The 19,027-nt window shown below is 32.8% G+C and overlaps 4 protein-coding genes across 4 annotated transcripts; 3 read left to right on the plus strand and 1 right to left on the minus strand.

The window, feature by feature from the left end:
- Positions 1 to 695: 695 nt before the first annotated feature.
- On the plus strand, positions 696 to 2,958 carry HELRODRAFT_63741 (hypothetical protein; the record flags this gene model as incomplete). The annotated part of the gene is made up of 6 exons (XM_009011351.1): positions 696 to 896; positions 1,291 to 1,424; positions 1,722 to 1,848; positions 2,190 to 2,315; positions 2,534 to 2,668; positions 2,815 to 2,958. Coding segments are annotated over 6 exons (867 nt in total), but the record flags the coding sequence as incomplete, so codon positions are not given.
- A 3,093-nt stretch (positions 2,959 to 6,051) lies between these two features.
- Positions 6,052 to 7,071, minus strand: HELRODRAFT_159469 (hypothetical protein; the record flags this gene model as incomplete). Its single annotated transcript, XM_009011352.1, has 1 exon — positions 6,052 to 7,071. The coding sequence occupies one exon, from the start codon at positions 7,069 to 7,071 to the stop codon at positions 6,052 to 6,054; it is 1,020 nt and encodes a 339-aa protein (XP_009009600.1).
- A 1,085-nt stretch (positions 7,072 to 8,156) lies between these two features.
- On the plus strand, positions 8,157 to 8,998 carry HELRODRAFT_62661 (hypothetical protein; the record flags this gene model as incomplete). Its single annotated transcript, XM_009011353.1, has 4 exons — positions 8,157 to 8,202; positions 8,472 to 8,488; positions 8,661 to 8,770; positions 8,884 to 8,998. The coding sequence occupies 4 exons, from the start codon at positions 8,157 to 8,159 to the stop codon at positions 8,996 to 8,998; spliced, it is 288 nt and encodes a 95-aa protein (XP_009009601.1).
- Positions 8,999 to 9,307: 309 nt separating this feature from the next.
- Positions 9,308 to 13,573, plus strand: HELRODRAFT_184852 (hypothetical protein). Its single transcript, XM_009011354.1, has 9 exons — positions 9,308 to 9,485; positions 10,473 to 10,544; positions 10,833 to 10,946; positions 11,213 to 11,305; positions 11,418 to 11,493; positions 11,670 to 11,734; positions 11,917 to 12,168; positions 12,808 to 12,984; positions 13,171 to 13,573. Exons 1-9 carry the CDS (start codon positions 9,387 to 9,389, stop codon positions 13,213 to 13,215), a joined length of 993 nt encoding a protein of 330 aa, XP_009009602.1. The 5' UTR covers positions 9,308 to 9,386; the 3' UTR covers positions 13,216 to 13,573.
- The last annotated feature ends 5,454 nt before the right edge of the window (positions 13,574 to 19,027 follow it).

Genomic DNA, 19,027 nt, shown 5'->3' on the forward strand with positions numbered 1-19,027 from the left:
TTACTAAACTACGAAATTACAAACCTCAAATGTTTTCCAAAAAATTGAACAAGCAAAAATCTTTGGAGCAGAAAAACTCATCTCCCAGTAAGGACAGGTTGAAATCGGAGGGAAAGAGCAACTACTGGCACAGTTACGCACAAAATGAGGTTTTCCAATTTGATTAATTTAATTTAATTGATTACTCAAAAGCATTTTGAAAAAAATATTTAATTTTATGGCAGTTGATGCTGATAAAATTTACAGGAAAATGTTGAAAAATTGATAATAAGTTAAACGTCAATTATATTTTGCTTGATTCCCTAACAGTCTCCACACCACAACGTTACAAACGAGAGGTTTGTCCAACAGGAAACACCGTCAGCATTGAACAGTTCGGGCCGGCAAACCCTGAACAACCCATTTACAAACAGTCTGAAATATTTCTCCTCTGACACACCTAGCGGTCTGGTGTTTGCTGGGCCCATCATGGAAGACAACTACGAGGATAAATACGTTAGGATTGATTTGTGACTTATCGTTTTTCGTTCATTCATACCTTTTTTTATTGCCTAAAACGTCATCTTTATTTTCAGATGACATCATTATATTTCTTGATATTTTTCAATTAAAAAATTGACACATTACATTAATGTGTTGTAGATACAAAATGCAAACTTATATAAAACTTAATAATATTAAAAACGAACGAACGAACGTGCAAACAGTTCATGGAGCAGCTGGAGATGCGGGTAAACTACGAGAACCCGATGTTATTCCTCGAGGACTTTGAAAAGATTGCAGATGGGACGACGAGCACGGTGTACAAGGCGAGAGAGAAACGAACGAGGGTTGAGGTGGCAGTTAAGAGGATCAACCTGAACCTTCTGAAGGACAAGCAGCTGGTCATTAATGAGGTCAGTTGCGTGTCGGTTGGTTGTGAAGACTGACGCCGAATTTTAAAAATTATTGAAAAGAGGGTAAAATATAACATTTTTTATTTGGCTACTTTTCAAATTTACTTTGTAGATTGAAAGTTGCACGTAAGATGTTGATTTTTAATTGCTTCATCGGAATGGTTATTTGAGGAATTGATTAATTTGTGAAATTTATAACAAAAATTTACAATCTTTTTCTGAACTGTTATCTCTGGGAATAATCATCGTCATCACTTTCACTGCACAACACAACCGCCATGCTCATTATTATCATTATATCGCTCCGCACCTTCATCACCATCGTCACCATCATCATCTTGTTTATTATCATTATCATCCTCATCATCTCCAACAACATCATCATCACCGTCAGTTGAGCATCACGAAGAAGTTGAACCATGCCAACATCGTGCAGTTCGTGGACAGCTTCCTACTTGAAACTGAACTTTGGATCGTCATGGAGTACATGCAGGCTGGAACGTTGGCCGATGTTGTCGCAAGTTCAAGGTCATTTGATGATGATGATGATGATGATAAGGATGATAATAAGGATGATGATTGTGGTAGGGGTGGTGGTGGTGGTTAGGGCGGTGGTAGTGGTGAGGTCAAGGACATTTGGTGATAATGATATCATTATCATCATCTTGATAATGATAATGGTTTTACAATATAAAGACAATAATAATAATGAAAAAAAATAATAATTATTATTATTATCATTCTTATTGTTATTGTTATTATTATTATAATTATTAGTATTAATTATTGTTATTATTATTATTATTATTACTAAACGGCAAACAGAATGATAGAGCAGCAGATAGCCACGGTGAGCAAGCGTTTGTTAGAAGGCCTGTCGTACCTGCACTCCAGGGGCATCATTCACAGGGACATCAAGTCCGACTGCGTGCTGATTCGAGAGGATGGAGAGGTAAGGCTGGTGGTTTCGGTACTATTTCTTGTGGCGTTACGTTCTTCAATTCGGTACAACTGTTGGCGTTGGTGCTGTTGTTGATGTTAGTGTTATTGCTGATGTTATTAGAAGTTGTTGAGATGTGTTGTTGTGATGTTTTGTGTTATTGCGGTCTTTTATTATATTTAATAACTTTGTAAATAGTTTAACTAAACTACATGAATTGGTATATATTTCAATCATTTAAACCATCATTGATAATTGCAACTTAACCATTCTTCATTTTTAGTCACCATAAACGCGCGCCTATCGCCATTCAAATCATCCTTAACAGTTATACCATCACAACTTCCATGTAGGTAAAACTGTCGGACTTCGGATTCTCCATAGAACTCACCCCAGAGACCCCACGACGAAGGTCCCTGGTTGGCACTCCCTACTGGATGTCCCCTGAGATCATATCCAGGGAACCTTACAACACTGCTGTTTGTTGCTTCTTTTGGTTTTTATTAATAAGAACGTTGAGGATTTCAATTTTTAATAGCAATTTAAAAAGTTTTACTGAAAATTAGTAGCCTTATCTATTTTTTTTATATTAAAATTTAGTTTGAGGCTTATAATTCAACACACACAAAAAACAAAAAAAAGTTTAATATTCAAAAATAATCACCTCTGCCAACCAAAACTTCAACTCACTGACCAGGCTGATATCTGGTCATTCGGCATCTTGGTGTTTGAGATGGTGGACGGGGAGCCTCCCTACTTCAACGACATTCCACCACACGCCATGAGGAAGATCAAGGAGGAGTCAGTACCTGTCATGGCCAACTTGTCCAGGGTTAGTTTTTCCGGATGCGTTATATACATCGTCTTGTGACACAAAAGTTTAATTGCACTATGTATGTATACGAATTGTATGTGCCTAAGCAGATCAGTGTTTGTGGCTGCATTAGTACGATCAATTAAAAATATTGAACATTCAAGGTGTCACCAATGTTGCAAGGATTCGTCGAGAAGATGATCGTTAAGGATCCGTTGAACCGACTCTCCGCCTCGGAGCTGTTGTGGCATCCCTTCTTGAAGAAAGCATGTTCCAACCACTGCCTCTTACCTCTTCTTAAAAAATAATTGCACCAGTCTGCTTTTTTTGTTTTTGCAGCAACTTTTGTTATAGTTCAAAAAAATTTATTTCGTTTCTAATTTTTTAATTATTTGTTGTGATTGTTTTCAAAGTTTCTATTGAAAATTTTGATAAATGTCAATATTACACAACATTTTGTATACACAATTTTTGTTAGCGGTTCTAAATTCCTATAAATTTTTTACTTTTTTGTCTCAACTGTTTTATTTTGTTTCTGTACCATTTTCGGGAAAGTATTTTAGAAGAGTCACCAACTTGAAAAATTGTTAGTATCACAATATAAGATGTATCTGGGTTAGGTCTTTCACTTTATGGTCATCAATATTTTCATGCATTTATTTCTGTATAACTTGTACAGATATATATAGATATATATATATATATATATATATATATATATATATATATATATACATACAGCATTTATTAAGATACTGCTGCTTTTAGCCTGGTTTACTGCCTTATTTATATTTTTTAATAAGTTAATAATAATTTTATTTATTTGTGCGTACGTGCGTGTGTGTGAATACGTGTACGCGTGTGTGTGTGTTCCGTAAAGAACGAGAGCGAGAGGAGAGAGAGAAAGAAAGAAAGAAAGAAAGAATAACACATAATGCACATGCTTGAATGAATTTTTTAATGAGGAAATTTTGATTCTCAGTTTTGTTAGTTTCTATCTTTCATATATACCAATTTCTCATTTTTCGTTCGTTCATTTTAGACATTTTATTTTACACCATGTTATACAATGTTTGTCATCTACTTGAACGAAAATTTCATTATATACATATATGTGTGCATGAAATTGTTGCGATATATATATATATATATATATATATATACATATATATGCGCGCGCGCGTGTGTGTGTGTGTATGTGTGTGTTTTCATTCGCCCGTTTGCATGATGGTGTTTGTAGATTTTCGCAATCATTTCTTCCCACCCTCGTGCGTTCATATATTTAAATTTAATATCCGTTATACGTTAACTCAAATAACAAAAATAACAAATACACATGTGTGTATTCTTGCTGTTAAATTTGGATTTTTTAGCCTGCCTCTCTATATAATTTTCCTTGTTAGTGCTATTTCAATAAAACTATTTTGTCATTAATTTGTAAATTTACTAACCCCATTTATTAATTATCATAAATATTATTATTTAATCTTGATCGCACGATAATACAATACAATAGTTACTTCACCCAGTCTATCAGAGTTCACTGCTTCTAAGGCTGTCTCCACAGTGAAGAGAGAGGCGGGAATTGCTTCTACATTAAGTTAAGAGGGAGATTTTTATTATACAAAATTAGTTGAAAATATTTCAATTTTGCGGCTAATAATAAAATGAAGACCATTTGGTTGCAAATTTTGTTAGTTGTTTCACCCAGTTTTTCATGATGTTTAGAATATTCTAGATTAACTAAAAAAATTGACCTAATGGTGGAAACATATATTTTTGCCTCCTTCATTCTGTGGGGGATTGACGCACCTAGCTACTGCTATTGATACTAACAACATGTATTTTTGTAAAGTAGTATTAAATATATCATTAGAATATTATTATACTAAATTCAATTAATACTGTGCCAACATTACTTAATTACAAATACTAACTAATACTATTATTAACGTTACACTGCATCTACTGCATCTAGTTTTAATTAATTTTTTGCTGTTAAAATAATAATTTTTACGTTATTTTGTCATTAATATTGAAATATGTGTATGGTTTATTTTAATTTTCTGATTTTTTCATTAAACTATTTCATTAAACTCGTAAATTGTTCTCTTTTCATACAAAATAGTGACACTCACAAAGATGTACAGAAACGGCGATAATATAATATTGGTACAAGTGCATGTAGACAATTTTATTACTTTATTACTTACTGGTCTTGTGAACGTGTAAGTCTAAATCCGTACATAGCAAAGAAAATTGGTTTTTGTATATGTGTATGTATGTGTATGTATGTATTTATACATATTTGTATGTGTGTATGTATGTGTATGTATGTGTGTGTATGTATGTTTTTGTATATTTTTATGTGTATGTATGTGTGTGTATGTATGTATTTATACATATTTGTGTGTGTATGTACGTATGTATATATGTTTGTACCTATGTGCAAATGTTTGTTGATCTGTATGTTTATGTGTGCTTGCATGTCTGGGTGTATTGTTTACACGAGGAATGTGTATAATATATAATTTTTGTTGGATGCATGCATGCATTTACATATATGTATATATACATACAGTTCATATTTGTGTGAGCATTGTGTTTGTGTACGTCTTAAATTAAAATGTCTTAGGTATGTGTGTCAGTTATAAAAATGTTTCTTCTGTTTAATAAAATGAAATATTTTGAAATTGTCATTAACTGGTTGATAATTCTATTAACTATCAGGATGTTCTCTTGAACTCATTACATTAACGATACAATTACATACAAATTACTGGTTACGATACACAGCGTTGATGAAATTTTAGTTGTTGTATTCATTAAAACATCGTGGAGGTTATAAATACCACGAAAAATTAAGTATATTTATGAATAAACAACAATATCACAAAAACTTTGCAACAAAATGCTCAGTACAAAAAATGATTTCAAAAGTAAAAACATCTCAAAACAACATATTCGATACAAGAGCATTTTTTGTAAAAAATCCTCTGTAAGTTTGTCTGTGTCTCTTTTTCCCTCTCTCTCTCTCTCTCTTTCCGTGTGTGTGAATATGTGCCTGTGTAAATGCCGTGAGCATGTCTGTATTCATAGTATGTGCATATTAGAGTTGATGTATCTGTCCTTGAGCACAATTCTCAGTCCTTCGGTTGTCTGGTTGTTTGTTTGTTTGAATGGTTGTGCGATTCTAAGAGCAAACATTTCAAAAATAAATAAATGCATGAAACAGAAAATAAAGATAAAAACGTAATAAATATTATGAATACAGTGTATTTTATATTGAATTGTTCAAAAATATTTGAATCTAATAAAATTATCAATAAAAATTTTAATAATTCTTTGTTTAAATCTATCAATTGATAAAGACTCTTAGTTAGGAATTACGAAATGGTGACTCAGTCACCTTCGTCCAGGCTGTTCAACCACTGCATGCACTTGGACCTCGCAAGAATTTTGGTCGACTGCAGTTGCTTCTTGTGCTTCTCTTTATCCGGTGTTGATGTCGATGTGGTAGAAACTTCTAACTGTTTGACAACCGATTCTTTAAGAGGGAGGTTTCGATTTATCGCTGAATCGTTTGGTTTGATTTGAGATCCGGTTTGAATGTTGGCGATGCTGTTGTTCGGTTCCGACTGTTCGTTTGATTGAGATATTGATTTCAAGTCGATGCTGTTTTCAGTCGGTGTAGTGATGTTACATGAATCGCTTTCTATTGAATCGACTTGTTTCTTCAGCAAAGATATCGATTCTTTAAATTCGTTTCTATTCGATACGATACCATCTCTTTGTCGAGTCTGACCGGCCGGAAGAACGAGAGGGCAAGACGTCGATCGAGAAAAAACGGCGGATGATTTGCAGTTCTTGATAGGGAGTTTCCGTTTTTGTGTGTAAATCGCTACGGATTCGTTATTTGCAAATAATCCTGATTCAGAAGAATCACTTTCTTTAGTGCTAACCCTGTAAGGATTGTGGTCGTGATGCGATCCAAGGTTAAAGGTTACTGTATCGGTTAAATCTAACGATTCAACCTGAATACTGGCCAAACTGTTAGAGCTCACGCGAGGTGAAACGCAGTCAGTATCGATATTATTCGTACTACCAAAGCAGTCTTTGTTGGAATCGATCGCTAAATTATTGACCGAAGTATCGCTGTTTGAAATTTTCGTCAAATCTTTCAAACTTCTCCAAGGAGTCAACCGATTCTTACCGAAGAAGCCAGCACGGGATGGGGATAGACCCAGATGTTTTTCTTTGGCTCGGAGTTTTTCTAAAGATGAAGTTTTTTTTGGTCCATGGTTAGGTTCGGAACCGACTTCGCTTGCCTGGCTTCTTGCAGATTTGTTGGTGTTTTTCAAGAGCGGTGAAGACTGGTTCTGTTCACAGAGGTAGACGTGAATTTCGCATTTCTGGTCCATAAGTTTGATTTTGAATGTTTTTTTCTTGATGAAATATAACTTTCATAGAATTAAAACTAACCGTATTGTACAGCACTTAATTCTTAAAACAAAATAACGACAAAACACGGTTGCAGAAAGAAAACAAATTCCATTGATTATAGCTTGGGGTGTAAATATAACGCAACACAATTCTTTCAAATCAATCGAAAAAATGTTCCCAGTTCTTAATTGAATGTATATCCGACAAGTGTCTGATAATATTAGCAAGTCTTTAATAATTATGAACTACTTATAAATCTCACAATCCTTCTTAAATATTAATTCATACGCCTGCCGACCACTGAACATCTTTGAGAAAAAAAACAACATCTTCATCGTCGCTGCGATCACGGCGTCATCGTCATCAACGCCATCATTATCATATTCATACCCTCAAAATACATTTGAAGCAAGCGTGTGTTGGGTGGCTGGCTGTGTGTACAGTACACATAAAAGAACGCGCCCCCTATATTCGATCATGCAAACATTAGTACACACACACGTGCACATGTTTGTATGCAAACACGAGTACACGTACAAACATGTACGTACCCATCTTTTCCGTACATGGAGCTTGATTGCTAGCCAACTTTCATATTTTTATGCGCTATAAATACATTCAATGCAAATAAATGTTTCTATTCACCAGTTTTTTCCATTTTATGTTTTTTATTTTTCTTTTTATCTCGTTTAAGCTTTTTGTCTTGTTTAAGATAAATAACTTTTTTCTCTAGTAAGCTGAATATCAAATTAACACTGAACCGAACGCATGGTATACTTCAATTACTAAAGTGTTTACTCATTTCTAAAAAAGAGATATCGTATTTTATTAACAGATATTGTTGTTGTAAACTAAATTTAAAATAAAGATGCAACTATACAATAGGAAAAGATAATGCTTAATAAGATACAGCGCATTCAAATTTTAAGGTTGAAAATATAAAGCCCGTAATGTTTTCCATATTTTAATTTCCACAACTGAACATCTATCTAATCTAAAACAATTTAAAAAGTACTGGATTGCGATTAAGATTAAATTAAGAAAGCGATCGGCCCTGTCCTAGATGTCGCTCGTTTCGGTGGAGTACAAGGTCTTTGGCAGGGTTCAAGGTGCTGATTCGTCTCGTTTTATGTTTTAAAATATGCAATTTATATGCATCGTCTGTACCGTAGTGGTGATGCTGTTTTGCGTATTGTATATTATATTATATTATTTGTATGTAATGTATGTACTGCAAAGAATTGCTTTGCGTATTTTTGCATTGCTTTGCCTATGTTTTGTTTGTTATTTGTAGCTTGTGTACTAATAAGTTATTGTTTTCTTACATTGCTTTGACAAAGTTTTAATTAAATTATTTGTTGCTTAATTTCGTTTTCAGGAGTTTTCTTTCGTAAAGTGAGCATTTTTCATTTCTGGTCGACCCGTCCTATCGCCATCCTCTATCCGTTTCTATCGTATCGTTATCGAGGATATTTAAAAAAAAATGTTTTGAAGTTTTAATTTAAATTTTTACTTGGTAAATGTAAGAAAAGTTGCACAGTCTGAATATCTTGATTTTCATTGAAAGTACACAGCACAAACGGCCAAGGCGCTCAGGTTAGTAGGTTGGGTGAAGAACGAAGATGATGGAACCGTCGTTGGTGTCATTCAGGGGAAGGAAAGCAGCGTTGAAAAAATGTTAACAATTTGATCATTGATATCTAAATGATAAATTTGATTGATGCCCGTATGAAATTCGAATGTAAACACGCATATGCGTGCTGACAATTTGCTTTTCCATTTCATTCCAGGAAGGATTGGCTGTCAAAAGAAGGAAGTCCGAAAAGTTCCATTAACAAATGCGAATTTAGAAACGAAAAAACAATTAGAGAATTTGATTTTGATGAGTTTATTGTGAAAAAATAAATTTTTATATTCGTGTTGAGTCTTGGACCTTGAACTTTTAGTAGCTGCTTCTGTTCGGCCGTGGTTCGGAAAAGGTCGGGTTCGAAGTTGGCCGGGTTTGATCACCATGGAAACGAGTGATGTATAAAAACTTTTGTAGTTTAAAAATTTTAATATAAAAAAAATATAGTTTTGCTGTTAATTATTTTTGTCTAAAATTGATCCTCAACCAAATTTTAAAGGTTATGTTCAAAAGCGTTGGCATGAATAAAATAATTTATTTTTTCTTTGTTTATATTGCTTATTGTTTACTTTTATTATCGTTACAGCCTCGGTCCTAATTTAAAATCGGTAAGCTTTGAGAAAATATCGAGTAAATAAAATTTTGTTCATTTAAAATCTGTCTGAAATGTCCGCCGAACAAAATGGTTCAGCGATGACTGAAGCTCAAGAACAGTTAAAAAATTTTTGGATCAAAACTATGGATGACATTAATAATCTGAAATCGGTTATTTTTTTTTAATTTAAATTTAATTCAATTTAATTCAATTAATAACTTAATAATTACTTTTTATTTTTATATTATTTTATGATTTCTAATTATATTTTATAATAAATTGTTAAAACAGACAAATGAAGTAATTATGGCAAAATTTTACTTTTTGTTCTACTTATTATTTTTTAATTAATGCACCAAAACAAAATTGCTTCAGTTTTTTTATTTTAGTTAGTTATTGTTATAGTATAGTTTAGTAGTCAACACTGCATGTTTAGCTTTATTAAGAAGGATACTTCTAAAAAAAAGCCCAAATCAAATTTAACTAAAATAATAATAAGAAATTAAATTTAAATATTTAATAAAATATGTAAACCGTAAAAATGGCATACTACTAACCAAATCAACTGATTCTTATTGCTTAATTATGCTAATCAACTCTAGACTATTAACCTAAAAGCAGTAAGCTCAACTCGACTGAGTTTGAAAAACCAATATAATATAAAATCATAAAATAAAAGTACTAGAACAGTTAAGCTCTATATATAATATCTATGCTATCTAAGAGAGAATAGAGAATTGAATATTGGTAGGGTATATTACTTTATTTATTTTACTTTTTAATAAATGAATAAATAAAATATTCATTGTATGTTTTTTATATATAAACAGATAGTATATTCATATTACACAAAAACTTCTGTTAACAGTTAAAGTGTTAAACATTTATTAAACTTATAGATATGTTTAGTTTGTAAACCCTGTTATTCCAAATTCCATCTTCCAATTTATGTTTAACACTCAAATATGTTATAAATATATGTAGTCAGAAAATGCAATTTTTGCAAATATTAGTTTAGCTGAAATGAAAACAAGCATGTTGAATGATCTAATCTAATGATGGTCTAAAAGTACAGATTGCATTTTAGTTATTTACTATGTAAGTGCATGTGCATGTTTATTAGTAATTTATTTTATTTTGTTGTTGAAAAATTTCAGAATGAATTCAAAACCCAGGAGCTACCTCTGGCAAGAATCAAAAAGATAATGAAGATGGATGAGGATGTGAAAGTTGGTGGATTGAATATCGAATGGATAGTCATTTGTGAAATGATGAACGAAGATTTTTTGAGCTGTTTGAATGAATTAATATGAGATGTTTTTTTAGTTTTTATTAATTTTAAATTAGGCTACATTGCACAGAATAGCTCATCATTATGTTATTAATTCAAAGTTTCAATGAAATGTTTAATTGTGACTGTTTGAAATATTGAAATTTTTGCTTGATCAGATTAATATTAATTTTTTTCAAACCCAAACTTTGACAACCGCCACCACACTACACCACACCACACACAGATGATTAGTGCGGAGGCACCAGTTCTGTTTGCGAAGGCAGCTGAAATTTTCATAAACGAATTGACACTGAGAGGTTGGGTGCATGCCGAGGACAACAAGAGAAGAACATTGCAGGTTGCTATTGCATGTAGAGTGTGCTATATTAATTGTTATTGTTTGTTCGTGTGTGTGTGCGTGCGTGCGTGCGTGTGTGTGTGTGTTTGAAGTGGTGTGTGTGTGTGGAATGTTGGTTTGTTCTTGTAATTTGGTTTGTTATTGTAATTTGTTATTTACTTCTTAATAATTTTATTGTGCATTTCTCCATTACACAATTTATATCTATATTTCATATGATACGCTGCATATTATTATTATTATTATTGTTGTTGTTAAAATGTCAGAGGAACGACATTGCAATGGCCATCACGAAATACGACCAGTTTGACTTCCTCATTGATATAGTCCCCAGAGAAGAAATCAGACCTGCAAAAAAAGTAAGTCAGACAGCTGTAAAAACTAATGATAAATTTTTTCAGATATTTATATTAGTTGATTTTAATCAAAATTTTCAATGCACCAATCAACTTGATAAATCAACCAATCAAGGAAGATGCTTTGGAAACGAACAAGATGTTCTATGTAGTTGACCAACCAGCACCAACACCGCAGCTACAAGTTCAAGGTTACGTTTCTGCTGATCGACTAATTGCTATTGGTTGATTGTGACAAAATAATTTTTTAACCATCAGCCTATGTGTCTAATGTAAACATACTTGTGCACTCTCATACAAACAAATGCACATACAATAACAAATACGTGTTCTTGTTCACATCGAAATACAATACATGCATGTACAGCCAGCCAGGTGATACCGCAACAAATACAACTCCTCCAGGGAAGCAACGGTGTCATATTGTCACAGGTAGTGAACGAACTTTCTTACATTTTTCTTAAATTCATACTAGTTTAATACATATTTCTTGTTCATGTTTCAGCTTGATAATTTTGCTAAAGTAAAGCCGTTTGATAGAAACTTGTTTAGACTTCGTTTTACTATGAATAAAAAATATAGTTTTTCATTTTATTTGTTACCTTTGTGGACAGCCCGTGATCGACGCGACACATCACCAACTTCAGCAGCAGCAACAGCAGCAGCATCCAGCTCAGCAGATCATACAGCTGCAAGCTGCGCCACAGCAAGCTGCACAGCAGACCATCACGCAGACTCAGCAGCAGCAACAACTTCAACAGCAACTACAACAACAACAGCTGCAACAGCAGCAACAACAACAGCAACAAACTATGCAAGTTTTTACGCAAGTTGTGGGCCCTAATGGAGATGTACAGCAGATACCTGTTAGTATCATTCTTTAATTATTATTCTTCTTCTTTCTCATGACATCGGCGACCATCGACCTCCACTAAACCCGATCTTGGAATGTGGTGATATTCAGCAAGTGACTTCACGAATGTAATTCGTTGTTGACCGTAATCTCTTTTCCCTGCAATCTTTCCAGTAGTTTTTGGATTTTCCATTCTTTCCTTCTGCATGATGTGACAGAAAATCTTCAACTGCCCCGTCAGATTATTTCATATCTGTAGTAGTTTCTTCTTTTCATAACCGAACTGTTTCAATATATCCTCATTGGAGGTATGAGAGGTTCAACTAATTTTCATAATTCTTCTCAAAAACCACATCTCAGCAACGTTAATCCTTTTTTCCATTCCTTTAGAAATCTGTTATCCATTTCTGACCTATTCTGACTTGCAATATTATTTGATTGTATTAGTATTTGTTTGATTTTTTCACAACACCTCTTCAGCTTTTGGGTCCTGGTGTTATAAATTTATCTAGTAATTCATCTTTTAATTTCCAAGTTTTAATGTTAACAACAAAATTGATTTTATGTTTGTTCAACTTTTCTAAGAATAAGCCAATGCAGACACAACAGCATGTACTTCTTTCTCATGAATAATAACAACATCACTGGACAGATCCAGCTGACACCGTCACAGCTTCAGCAGATTGCTCTGCAGATGCAAGGCAAGCAGCCCGGTCAGCAAATCGTCATCCACACAGCTGGTACCATCGACCAATCAAATTCAACCAACGCTACGACCATCGACCAATCACAACAGCAGCAGCAACAACAACAACAGTTCAACACCCAGGTCTGTTGCATTTCATTCATCTTTATTCATTTATCAATTAAATGTTAATTATTATTATTCATTTTCGGCTGTTTTGTTTTTATTCGTTTAATTTTTTTACATGTTTTAGTAATTTTTCTGTTGATAAAAAAATATAATTATAACAATTATAATATTATAATTAATAATTAACTGCTTAATTTGAAGACGATATATAGTCAGATTCCTATGTACAGTCAGAACAGTGGTTGAAGATGATGTTGAAAGGAAGAATGATCTTATTATTATTATTATTATTTGATTATTATTATTGTTTTTGCTACTAATACTACTATACTAGCAGTAGTTAACTAATAGTTTTTTGAGTATTGAAATAAAATCGTTCGTTCATTTCACTTAGAAGAATTTTAATTTAACGTATATTTTATTATTACAATTTCTGCTATTATTATTATTATTATAATTATAAAACCAACATTGGAAATTATTTTAATGTATAACATTAAGATAATTTAAAACGAAAGACTGCAACAGCAAAAACAGTAATTTTTATTACCATTATTATTATTATCTTTTGTGAATTATCATGAATAAAAGTTTAAATAAATCACTTGTTGATATATTTGTCGCTGGTTGTATTGTTTCTGCGTCTCGAGTTGTCTTCTAGACACCTGGTCGGATTCGTATCCTGTTGGCGTGGTCTGCCTCATTGTCCGCCTAATGCTGCCGTTGTCTAACCGCTGCGACATGAGATTTGTCATGAACTTGTCTCGCGAACTTTCTCTCTGTAAATGGCTCTGTTATTGTTGTGGTTGCTGATACCATATGTAGTGGTGGCATCCTACTCCCTAACTGCCTTCTCTGATCGTATATTGTTAGCATAAAAAATACTTTTTATTTTCTATCTTCTTTCTTTTTTTCAATTCCATCTTTTTTCAGTTTGAGCCCCTCAGAAGTGGACGTGCAAAGGTCAGGGTTAAAAGGTTAGAGAAAATTATAATAAATGTGTGACGTCTAAGCCACACACTAAACTTACTCCATGTTTTATACTGGCTAATAAACGTTAAAGTTTTATCGAATACTGCTAGAAAAAATTCATGATACCGATTTCGAAGTTGAAGATGTTGACGGTAAACGCATTTTTTTGAAGTTTGATGAAATCCTCTCATTAGGTATGTCCGTTATTAGGCTGCTATTGTGGAAATTAATTTTGTTATTTGCATATTCATGCTTACGTAGGTACGTATGGCACGACAATGGCGCGCTTTTAAAATGTAAGTACATTTTTGTGTGCATGTATGTTTGTTTGTATCTATACCGATGTATGTATCTATGTATTACATGTATCTATGTGTTACATGTATGTTTGTATCTATGTGTGTATGTAAGTTTGTGTGTGTGTGTGTGTGCGCGTGCGTGTATAGTGGGTGTGTGTGTTACATATATGTATGTAAATGTAAGCATGATTGATTTTATTGAGAAAATAAGATGAAGACAAAGGCAATGAACGACTTAGGTATAGATTGATTAGTTTGAAAGTTACTAAATATTTAAGCATTAATTTGTTGCAATGCAAATTCTTTGTCTTTAAATATTTTAAAAAAATGAGAAACATTCCAGCAAAAATAAACGTCAATTTTTTTGAACAGTACTTGATTATGAACTTGAAAAATAAAACTAATTATCTTGGTGGTGCACGAAAAAATAAATTTTTTCGTGCAATCTTTGATACCTACCTACACACACCGCACACATGCACACACACACACACACACACACACACACACACACACACACACACACACACACAAGCACACATATGAATATATATATATATATATTTTTAATCTGGAACAAATGCACTAAATGCAATTAACGTTTGTGAATGCGTGGCAAGGTGATTGCATGGGACGGATGAATGGATTTATAATTGAAAATGGATAAACGAATAAATGAGTAAACGAGTGATCGAATAAATGGATGAATGATGGTATCCAAGGTGTCCATAACAGATATCGCCAGTTGTTGATGGTTCGATTGGACGTTGTTAAAATGCGGAAATGAAATACAACAGCGCGAATGAAATCGCAACGGTCACCATGACGTCATTTAACAGTTACTAACGCAAAATAAAATCATTTAACCCTTAAATGCATAGCATATTTGACAGACACTATTACATAGCATGGGTCGATAGTGATCCTTAGCGTCACCGCTTATAAAATGCTAAAATAAGCGTTTCATAGAAAGCTTACGTCATCCATTTCGTTATCGCCTGTGAGACATTTAACAAGACTTGCCTATTAAACTTACGTCAACTTATTTAGAAACACGACTGGCTATAAAAGCGACGTGCAAATTTTTTTGAGAGTGAATAGTAAATTGTTTATGCAATTGTTTTACTTTGATTTTTCATAAATATTTATATTTATTATATTTATATTTATATATAAATATTTTCATAAATATAACACGTTGCGGTTATGTCAAGGAGGCTATAGAACAAATTAGTAAATGGGTGACAAACGAAGACAGCGCCGACTCAGAAACTAGTGAAATCTCTAGCATTATTGAGTCAATTGGTTCTGATCAAGATATGTCAACTCCTTTACAAACCGCCAGTATTAGTTTTGAAAAACATGAAACCGACTCATCAAAATCAAGTGACAATGAGGATGAAGAACAACCAAAAAATAACATCCACAACCAGGCATCACATATCAGCAAGGATGGTAGTTAGTATAATACGGAATGCAAATCTCTCGAGTGAGAGCCGCAAACATACATTAAGCGTAACAAGGAGGGTCCGATCGGAGCTGGAAAAATTATGGGAAACGAAGTAGATGCGTTTGAATGCTTGTTGCAAATGATTGTTTAAAATAAAATCCAAAGATAAAAATGCGAATGCCTGGAAAACTATAGATGTTGAAGAGTTAAAAGGAGTTATTGGTGTTCTCTTTATGACTGGCGTTTATAGATCTCAACACGAGTCACTTAGAAACTATTTGTTTTAGACTTTTACTGCCACTATTTTCACTATTGCTACTGCTACTTTTAAATGAGTGAATGACAGACAGACTGACTGAATGAATAAATGAATGACAGATTGAATGAAAACGAACGAACGAACGAACGAATGAATGAATGAATTGACGTGTTTGAGGTTAAAGATGAATAGAATTATAAAAAAACAAATTCGTCAAACCGACTCCAACATTTTTAAACCTCTTCTTCATCTTTATAAAATTGAATGTCTTAGAAAATAAAACCTCATTTCAAAAAAAATTATTTCTAATTTAAATAATTTAAACATTGAAACTCAATTCAGTAGATTTTTTAGATTTTATTGAAAAACTGAATGAAACCATATTTTGAAAAAAAAACAAATAAATTATTTTATTCAAACTGAATAATAATCCAAAAAATTCATAAATTAACGTAATTAAGAACATGATGAACAACGTTTATTTCGGATAAATGTACATGTATACATAAGTTATCTTGAAATTGCACAAAAATAAATTATTTCAATATTACAATAGCATGAAAACAAAATATACATATGAAAATACTATAAATGATACAAACAAGCAAACATTGATGAACAAACAAATGAACGATCAAGACAAACTATGAACAAACGAACAACCCACGAACGAACGAACCATGAACGAACGATCGAACGAAAGATATGACGTGTCCTGGTTTTGAAATTCTACTTCTACAAACAACAACAGCCATTGTAGAGCAATAAAAATATAAAAAGCAACAAAAAATAATAATTATCACTAATGATATAATGTTCAAATATGATATTGTTCAATTATGATTACTGCAATAATACTAATAATAGTAATAATAATACAATAACTATCGTTACAACTGTTTGTTAGTATTATCGTTGTCATCGTTATTGGTAGCAAGTGTAGTAGCGTTTGCTGCGTGCGGAAATTGTTGTTTGTAGTAGGAGTAGATGAGAAAGAGTAAACGAATGAAAGATGTCCTCAAAATTATCCTCATTATTCAGTAATCGATGACACAAATAATGAATGAATGATTAAATGAACGAACGAATGAATGAATGAATGAACGAACGAGCAACTGAACGACTGTTTCAAACAATTCATTCATCAATCCGTCAATCAATCATTCATTCTTTCATTTCGTCCATCCATCAATCATCCATCAGTGACAAGCTACTTCGTAGAAATACACACGCAAACACACATGTGCATTATGCATTAGTACATTATATATGTATATATATATATATATATACATATATATATATACATATATATAATGTAATATGTAAAGTAAGTAATAACATTCACGTAGAAGTGTGATTGAAAATATTCATGCATAATTATTTGTAAGAATGCTTTATCATTGTGTGTATGTGTGAGTGTGTGTGTGAGTAAGTGTACGTGTGTGTGTGTTTGTTTGTGTGTTGTGTCTGTGCGTTTATGTGTAGATAGTATGTTATGTACATGGCTGAGTAGGAAATGTTTGTTTACATTAATTATTTTATGTGCTAATAAAAATTTTTCTACGGGTTGTTTTTAAACGAAGTAGCGGATTGGATAGCGGATTGGATTTGTGTTTGTAAGTGTCTTCATATGTGTGTCTATGAGTTTATGTGTGATTTCTGTGTTTTTGTATGTTTAAATGTTGATTCTACAGAGAAGCTTTGAACAAACTTCAAATGGATAATTTAAAAGCTTCAAAAGAAATTTTTATCAAATTATTTTTCTATAATTAATCATTTTTATCAGAAGATTGATCTAGTAGTCAATTAATTTATTTTTCAACCGGCTAGTTTGTCAAGATAGTAGTTAATTACCCAACCAATCAGTCAGTCAACCAACTAAATAACTAACCAGTCAATCGGTCAACCGATCAACTTACACGAAAATATTTAAACTGTAATTCAAGAAATCAACCCACAGCCAGACAATCAACGAAGTTGATAGTAAATCAGCCGATTGTAAAATGTACCAACAAATCAACCAGTCAACCAATTTATTATTCGCTATCAAGCCAATCAGCCAACTCATTATTCAACCAATCAATCGGCAGCCAATCAAACAATCAGTCGATGAACCAATCAATAATCGAAGATGATGAACCCAGAGAATGAAGTGTACATGAAACCATGCAGGAAGGACGCTTTCGGTAGCAGGTCCAACCAAACCTGATAAGGATGATGATGACGACGACGATGATGATGACGATGACGATGATGGCGATGATGATCATGATACTGTTGATAGTAATGATGATGATGATGATTACGATGATGATGTTGATGGGAATGATGACGATGATGATAATGATAGTGATGTTAATATTGATGATGATGTTGATATTAATGAAGATGATGGTGATTATAAATGGTGGTGATGTTGATGATGGTGGTAATTTGTTTAAAATTTGTTAAAACTTTCTAATAAAATTTTTTGGTAAGTTATCAACTCTGACATTTTTTTTAGAATTTCGCATTTCAAATTTCTTCTTCTTTGTTCATTTTTTTCTCCTTTCTCGCTCTCTCCCTTTCTTTCTCTCAATCGCTATCAGTCTTACCTCCTATGAATATTTGTTTGTTTTGAATAACACTTTGTGAAGCTTTATTCTTCACACGGCATTCAAATAATAAACATCAAACTCCCCGCTCCATCTGTCTCTCTCTCACTCTCTTTCTCTCTCTTTTTTCTCTCTTTTTCTTTCTCTAATTTTCTTTTTGTCTTACTTTGTCACTCTTTCTTGTTGCTGAATATCTTTTTTTCCTAATAACAAACGGATGATGATGATGTTGCTGACAGCTGTGACGGTAGGATGATGATGATGATGAAGAAAATGATGTCAATGATGATGACGACGACGACGATGATGATGATGACATTGATGATGATGATGATATCTTAAATGATGTTTACAATGATGACGACGACGACGATGGTGATGATGGTGAGGATGATGATGATGAGGATGATGATGATGATGATGATGGTGAGGATGATGATGATGATGGTGAGGATGATGATGATGATGGTGAGGATGATGA

Source organism: Helobdella robusta, assembly GCF_000326865.2.
Source record: "Helobdella robusta unplaced genomic scaffold HELROscaffold_1, whole genome shotgun sequence".
In the NCBI taxonomy this organism is placed as follows: Eukaryota; Metazoa; Annelida; class Clitellata; order Rhynchobdellida; family Glossiphoniidae; genus Helobdella; species Helobdella robusta.

Coding starts and splice junctions, on each gene's coding strand:
- HELRODRAFT_184852 (XM_009011354.1), top strand. CDS start 9,387: ATGTCCGCCGAACAAAATGGTTCAGCGATGACTGAAGCTCAAGAACAG. Junction 10,545..10,832: donor AGATGGATGAGGATGTGAAA/GTTGGTGGATTG, acceptor CACCACACACAG/ATGATTAGTGCGGAGGCACC. Junction 11,306..11,417: donor AAATCAGACCTGCAAAAAAA/GTAAGTCAGACA, acceptor CAACCAATCAAG/GAAGATGCTTTGGAAACGAA.